Below are 7750 nucleotides of genomic sequence, written 5' to 3' on the forward strand. Positions count from 1 at the left end.
GGCATAAAGCAGCCAGTCCTGGTCAGACTCAACCTATAGACAGAACAAGCTGATTCCTCCGCACACACCCAGCTGCCGGACAGGACTCAGCATCACTCCCTCCCTGGTAAGATCGATGACAGCTGAGAAGGCAGGGGGACATTCTGGGGATCTAGGGGAAAGGTTGGGACCAAATGGGCATGGGATTTCTTATCCTTTATCATGGCCATAAAGTCCCCCTGGGTTTCACTGGGACTAGGAATCATGGTAGGCCTTAGAGAGAAGAGAAGTAGCCCTTTGAGTGCCTCTCTGATGAAGGGTAGATACTTCTAGGTACACTCAGTCCCTGGAGGGACAAATGCCATCCCAACCCTTCCAGGAACAAGGGCTGAAAGGTCTATTATTGTAGATGTCAGGATGGCCCCACACATCTGTGTATGCACCTCCTGTTTCCCTGCCTCTGTCAAGTACTACAGAAAGGTGAGGTCCATGGAGGCTAGCTGATGTGTCTGACCTCTTCCACCCACCAGGAAAATCTGGGTGTGTCTCCTGGATGCCCAGGTGAGACACCTTGACTTCAAAGACAGAGACCTAAGATGTCAAACTTCCGGTCCTTGCAGGTCCCACATCCTCCTCTTGGACCTTATCCCCGCAGCATGTCTCCCAAGACCACATTCACTCTTTCTATTCTTTCTATCAGTCACTGTGCCTGGTGCTGATGCTGTAGAGGTGACTAAGGCCCATTTCCTGCCCTCTGGGAAGTCACAGTTGAGTAGGCGAGGTAGGCGGGTGAACGGATGGATGAATGGATGGTAACAAGATGAATTAGCAGGTGTCTCAGAAGTGGATATACAAGATGCCTTGGGAATGCAGCAGAGTCACCAAAATGCCCAAAGGAGTAAAGGGACGAGCAGGTGACCTGAGTTGCTGTCTTACAGGACGAATATGAATTCTTTCTATTGGAAAGGGGATATACCGAAAGCAGAACTAACAAAGACAGAGAAGTGCACAGGAGATTGGAACTGGGAAACTGGCCCACTTATAGCCATGTTGCTAGGAGGTGGGTGGGAGAGAAGTGCAGGGTACAAGCAGGTGTACCCTTGCCAAGGAAAGGGCAACTAGGGAAGCTGCCCAGCTCTGACTGCCCAGGCTCCTGGGCTCAGTGATGGTTGCTTCCTTTCCCTAGTGTCCCCAGCCCTAGTTTCAACTGTCCCTTAGTGTGAGAGGAGGCCTCACTCCCCTTGCTGATGACTTACTCTAGCTGGGCTCTGTGGCTCTGAAGAAATGAACATGGAATGAGAAAAGAGCCCTTGGCACAGCCCTAGTGTGAATGCTAGAGCTTGAATTGTCCACAAATGAAGGACTACTTGGGCTCCTTCCAGATCCAACATTCAAAAACCCAGACAGCTCTTATTGTCTCCCCTAGCTCTTAAGAGTGAGAGGCCTGGTGACAACCTCTTTACAAAGTCCTTACCAGGTCTTGACGACCCCAGTGACCACCTTGACATTCTCCATCTCTTTCTCCACAGAGACAATGACTATGTTTGAGAATGTCACCCGGGCCCTGGCTAGACAGCTGAACCCTCGAGGGGATCTGACACCCCTAGACAGCCTCATCGACTTCAAACGCTTCCATCCCTTCTGCCTGGTGTTGAGGAAGAGGAAGAGCACACTGTTCTGGGGAGCCCGCTATGTCCGCACTGACTACACTCTCTTGGATGTGCTGGAGCCTGGCAGTTCTCCCTCAGGTCAGCCTCTCAAGCAGAGCTGGGCTTTGAAGGCGAATGTAGGACTAGGGCCAGCCGTCTAGATCACAAGGAAGATTCTCAATCTCTTCCCTGTGACCTTTAGGTGTCACCAAGCCCAAAGTTCTCTCTAGGGGGTGCTTCCCAGCTCAGCTCCTTCTGTCTTTTCCCTTCCTCAGATCCAACAGACAGTGGGAGCTTTGGTTTTAAGAATATGCTGGATGCCCGAGTAGAGGGAGATGTGGACGTGCCGAAGACGGTGAAGGTAAAGGGGACCGCGGGCCTGTCACGAAGCAGCACACTAGAGGTGCAGACGCTCAGTGTGGCTCCCACAGCTCTGGAGAACTTGCACAAGGAGAGGTGAGAGAGGACGGGGCTGAGGGGCTGACAGGATGAGGTTGGGATGCGTATGGATGATGCTTTGAGTCAAGGGTGGAAGGGTAGACCCCTCCCCCTGACCGTTAACCAATCCCTGAAGAGAATTCTCCTGGGGCTGGGGAAAGAGCTCAGTGGTGAAGAACCTCAGTTTTCTTTGCTATAGCATAATGGGAACGGGGACAGACCCTAAAGTTCCTTCAGCCCTAAGACTGTGAAATGCAATGGAAAAGACAGAAGTTTGCAGTAACTGTTCCTTACAGAGACTGTGTTCAGCACTCTGCTCCCACAAAACAAGCTTCAGACTGGCTCCATCCACACACCTGGAACACTGCCCCAGCAGACAAGGGGTGTGTCAGAACAGATGTTCATACAAGGCTCTGGCACGAGTCTGGCTTGACAGGGGACCTGACTTTGTTGTTTTTTTTTTAATTTCATTTTATTTATTTATGTGTATGAGTACACTGTAGCTGTACAGATGGCCGTGAGCCATCATGTGTGTGGCTGTTGAACTCGGCCCCGCTCCCTCCAGCGTCATTCACTGTAGCTGTCTTCAGACGCACCAGAAGAGGGCTTCAGACTCATTACTGGTGGTTGTCCCAGCCACCATGTGGTTGCTGGGATCCGAACTCAGGACCTTCGGAAGAGCAGTCAGTGCTCTTACCCACTGAGCCATCTCACCAGCCCCATAATCTTTGGTTTTTGTTTGTTTGTTTGTTTGTTTGTTTTGTTTTGTTTTTCGAGACAGGGTTTCTCTGGGTAGCCCTGGCTGTCCTGGAACTCACTCTGTAGACCAGGCTGGCCTCGAACTCAAAGATCCACCTGCCTCTGCCTCCCAAGTGCTAGGATTAAAGGCATGCGCCACCACTGCCAGGCCTGACTTTTAAATAATTAAGTAGTGTTTGAAAGAAGCAGGTGAGAACTTGAGGGGCGGGAAGGGGGAGGAAAGGCTTAAACGTTTGACAAGTCACCCAGTAAACATTTACAGAGTTCTCGCTGAGTGTGAAGCACCCTACTATGTGCTGGTGTACCTATAATGTCTACTTCCAAGAACCTTGAGGTGTAGGAGGGTGAAAACTACCATGTAAGAGAGTAATTATCCAGGGCTGGAGAGACGGCTCAGAGGTTAAGAGCACTGGCTGCTCTTCCAGAGGTCCTGAGTTCAATCCCCAAGAGTAATTATCCAGTCGGATAGTGGTGGCACACCCCTTTAATCCCAGCACTTGGGAGGCAGAGGCAGGTGGATTTCTGAATTCGAGGCCAGCCTGGTCTACAGAGTGAATTCCTGGACAGCCAGGACTACACAGAGAAACCCTATCTTGAAAAACCAAGAAGAAAAGAGTAGCTACCCAATGCAAGAAGCAATAGGTGTGTGGCAAGTGTTCAGCTGGCCCTGCAGCAAGGGGGGGTGGGCTTCTGTCTGGGGACGTGAGGCAAATCCTCACGAGGCAGTGGTCTTGGGTTTAGCCTTGAATGATGGGTATAAATTGGTCCTGCAGGGAAAGGAGAAGGGCCTTACAGAGACATACAAGTGAGAATTCTCAAAACCAATAGGAACCATGAACTAGCCAGTGCGCAGAGGCAAAGCAGGGACAAATGGAGGGTAGACCCTGAGCAGAGTGGGAGCCAGAAACAGGTCAAGGAGCCCAACCAGCAGACACCAGGGAGAGCCCGACTCACTGATGCTGCTCTGACGTGTGTCATGATCGACCTGACCAGACGGAAGAAATGCGTTAGAGAGAGGAAGGTGGACAGAAACACACTGTCCCGCTCGCTCGCTATCCCTCAGAGAAATAAAATGAGGACATGAGCTGGGAGGTGTGGTCGGGATGCAGGGAGGAGTGGGTGCCAGGCTTATTGCAAAGGATGATGAAGTGAGTTAAACTCAGCAGCTGAGTGCAGGGTGGCAGATTTGTTAAAGATGACTGGCTTTGCGTCTTGACCTAGGTTGTGTCACTCACTACAAGACATTAAAGGTGACAAACAGGAAGGACAAGTGACCGGGTAGTTATGCGGAGACAGTGGTCAGCTCCTTTCATGGCACAGCTGGGGTAGCATCTGAGACTGTTCAGCGGGTAGCAGGAAGGGGGCAGAAGCTCAGAGAGGTGAGGGCAAGGACACACACACGTGGGGGGTAGGAGTCAGGTGGGGGTGGGGTGAGGAAGCTGGAGAACTCTCAGAGAGGGGAGGCAGGAAATCAGAATCTCCAGGCCTGGTGAGGCCACTTAGTGGCTAAGAGCACTTGCTGCCTTTGCAGAGGGCCCGAGTTCAGTTCCCAGTTCTAACACAGCAGCGAGCTCACAAGCACCTGTAACTCTAGCGCCAGAGGAGCTAATGCTTTCTTCTGCCCCACACTCATGCACACACACACATACATTAACACATACACACTCATGAATACATACAACCTCCCCCTCCTCTCTCTCTCTCTCTCTTTCTCTCTCTCACACACACACACACAACACACACACACACACACACACACACACACACACCAAAATCTTAGAGGACATAAAATACTAAGGTTCCAAAACAAGTGGAAAAGGGAAGTCAGATGGTATGTATGTAATTTAGGAGCCAGATAGACAGGAGCAGAGGCAGCATGCAATTAGAAGCCAAGATAAGACAGGAAGGCACAGAAGGACAGAAGATCCAGTGTGGCTCACATTTAGGGGGATCACCCAGTTTAGCGAGCGGGGATCACTGTGATTTCAGCAGAGTGAGATCCCGATGGGTGATGAAGAGCCAGACCGTGAGGATGGCTCACCCTTTGAGACATTTGCCGGTAGGTGAGGGAGAGAAATAGGGTAGTGATTTGAGGGAGTATTCAGGAACAAAAGTAGATTCTGTAAGGACAGAGACATTCTTTCATATAGAAGCAAAGGGGAGGAGGAAGTGGAGATGCCAGGTGATGAGCCTCCAGCTGTTTGTACAGTTTATCTCGGCGCCCTGGGAGGTAGTTGGCGTCATCTCTGTTTTATAGATGAGGCAACTAGGACTCAAAGCAGCTGCCCTGCCAGGAAGCCGAAGTCTGAGTTTGCACTGTGGCCTGATCTGAGCCCTCGTTCCTTCCCTGGCACCATACTGTCTAGGATGGACAGATTAAAAAAGCAGACACTGTGGGATATACTGGCTCATGCCTTCCGTCCCAGGGCTTGAGAGGCAAAGGCAGGTGGATCTCTGTGAGTTCAAGGCCAGCCTGGTCTACACAGGCCAGCCAAGGCTGTACAGTGGGACCCTGTCTCAAAAATAAAATAATGCAAAGCAGAGGTGGGGACCCTGGTGAGGAAACCCTGAAGGTGGTGTCTTCCTGCTTCTCCTGCCTTAGGAAACTGTCAGCAGACCACCCGTTCCTGAAGGAGATGCGGGAACGTGGGGAAAACCTGTACGTGGTGATGGAGGTGGTAGAAACCGTGCAGGAGGTCACTCTGGAGCGAGCTGGCAAGGCAGAGGGCTGCTTCTCTCTCCCCTTCTTTGCCCCACTGGGACTACAGGTTTGCTATACACAGACACAGATAGAAAGAGACACACAGAGAGAGATAGACCACACACACCGTCCTTTGCTCAGTGGTACCCTGCAGGGCAGGCCTCCACATGGCACAGGCAATATAGAGCTCCTTAAGTGATACAGGATTTGTCCTCACCCCTCCCCTGCTCTCCTGCCAAAGAGGAAGAGCAGAGTTCCTGCCTGGTATGGTGGTACACACTAGCAATCCCAGTACTCTGAAGGCAGAGACAGGAGGGTGACGGGTTCATGGTCAGTCTGGGCTACCTGGTAAGATCCCAGGATGAGGGCAGTTTCCTGCTTTCAGAATGTCCTTATTTATAGATGAGTCACACAGTTAAAGCCCAGTAGAAATAAGTACATCTCTTATAATCTATACACACATCTAGTGAGCATGTTCAACAGGAATGCTATGGGATTGGGAGCCAGGGGAGACCCAGGGGAAGACTTCCTGAATGAGATAAGAATGGGGCAGCTGGTGTGGAGAAAGGAGGAGCCTGGGATGTGGGGCAGGATGCTACACAGGCAGGTGCTAGAGCAGGTCTGTCCAGTTCCCTCTGCTGCCCAGTCCAGAAGCAGGCATAGCTAGGTAGGGGGTGATCACTTGAAATGAATGGGAAGGGGGCTGGAGAGATGGCTCAGTGGTTAAGAGCATTGACTGCTGCTCTTCCTGAGGTCCTGAGTTCAAGTCCCAGCAACCACATGGACCATCTGTAATGAGATCAGATGCCCTCTTCTGGTGGGTCCAAAGACAGTGACAGTGCACTCAAGGCCTATAAGTTCAGAGCACAGAGAAAGACAACTGGAGATCCTACTGAAGGCTTTCTAACTGTTTGTATCCTCAAAGAGTGTCAGACCTAGCCTTGTACTTGCATCCTGCCCCTCCTCCTAAAGGATCTCAGAGAACTCACAGATCCTTATTTTATAATCCTAGGGATCCGTGAACCACAAGGAGGCTGTAACCATCCCCAAGGGCTGTGTCCTGGCCTATCGAGTGAGACAACTGATGGTCAATGGGAAAGATGAGTGGGGTGAGCAGAGACCAGCCTGTTTTCGTCTCAAGATAAGGGTTGCCTGCATCCATGCAGCGGCATCCTGGTTCTCTCTTGCAATGTGAGGGATTGGGGGTGGGGGTGAGGGAGCAGCATCTTATATCACCCATTGCTGGAGACAGAACAAAGGTTGCTCTAGATGAAGGAGACCTGAGTTCCAGGTGTCTCTAGGCACTGGGGAAGCTATAGGGAGTGACCCCAAAGCCAAATGACCATAGCCTCTGACCTCAGGAAGCACAAGGAGGACACAGATCCTGACACCAGCACTGGATTGGTGATGGTGTGTGGAGGAGGGGTGCTATTTTAGGAGAGAGCCTACAACTTCTAGCAGTAAAGTTCAGGTAAAGACTTAGATGGGGCCAGGCAGTGGTGGTGCACGTCTATAATCCCAGCACTTGGGAGGCAGAGGCAGGCAGATTTCTGAGTTCGAGGCCAGCCTTGTCTACAGAATGAGTTCCAGGACAGCCAGGACTACACAGATAAACCCTGTCTCAGAAAAAACAAACAAACAAACAAACAAACAAAAAGAATTAGATGGGGCATTTGAGGAGCTTTGGGCTTGAGGTTGAAGAAGGAAGGGTGTGGCAAGCTGATAATGACTGCCTGATGCCTTCTCTTGTCCCTTACAGAGATTCCACACATTTGCAATGACAGCATGCAAACCTTCCCTCCTGGAGGTAGGTGCACAGCTTACAGGCTCCCCAGATCTCCTGCTCCGATGTTATTTGGTAAAGGCTCCCACCCTAAAATAGCAACAGCTCCTATAATCTATCCCCAAGAGCATGTGCTCTTGTTTCCTGGGCCCTCAGACAGATAGAGGGATGGGATATAAACACTGCCCAGAAGGAACAAAGGGACAGGGGCCAAAGCACAACCAGGAACAGAGAGATTTGGAAACAGGGTGTGTTCCAAAGGTACGGGTGGGTGTGCTCGCAGAATCTCCGTGTTTTCATAATGCTGCCCTGAAGCTTTAGCAAAAGGCAGCAAAGAGTTTGTCCTGACAGATGTTCTTTTTGTGTCTTCAGAAGAGCCAGGAGAAAGGAAGCTCATATGTAAGTGGTCCTTTTGATTCACAACTTTCTTTTTTTTTTTTT

General features: G+C 50.8%; 1 protein-coding gene across 3 annotated transcripts in view; it reads left to right on the plus strand.

The window, feature by feature from the left end:
- Position 1: 1 nt before the first annotated feature.
- The window catches only part of LOC116078519 (gasdermin-A), a 13542-nt gene continuing 5793 nt past the window's right edge, over positions 2-7750 (plus strand). For 2 of the 3 annotated variants that reach the window (XM_031353795.1, XM_031353796.1), the window contains exons 1-7: positions 2-106; positions 1509-1727; positions 1904-2084; positions 5428-5593; positions 6539-6635; positions 7286-7333; positions 7682-7708. In XM_031353795.1, the coding sequence (XP_031209655.1) occupies positions 1514-1727; positions 1904-2084; positions 5428-5593; positions 6539-6635; positions 7286-7333; positions 7682-7708 (733 nt within the window). In that variant the 5' untranslated portion in view covers positions 2-106; positions 1509-1513. The remainder of the gene's footprint in view (positions 107-1508; positions 1728-1903; positions 2085-5427; positions 5594-6538; positions 6636-7285; positions 7334-7681; positions 7709-7750) is intronic. The other variant, XM_031353797.1, reaches the window with a different exon arrangement.

This window comes from Mastomys coucha, unplaced genomic scaffold, assembly GCF_008632895.1.
Source record: "Mastomys coucha isolate ucsf_1 unplaced genomic scaffold, UCSF_Mcou_1 pScaffold5, whole genome shotgun sequence".
In the NCBI taxonomy this organism is placed as follows: Eukaryota; Metazoa; Chordata; class Mammalia; order Rodentia; family Muridae; genus Mastomys; species Mastomys coucha.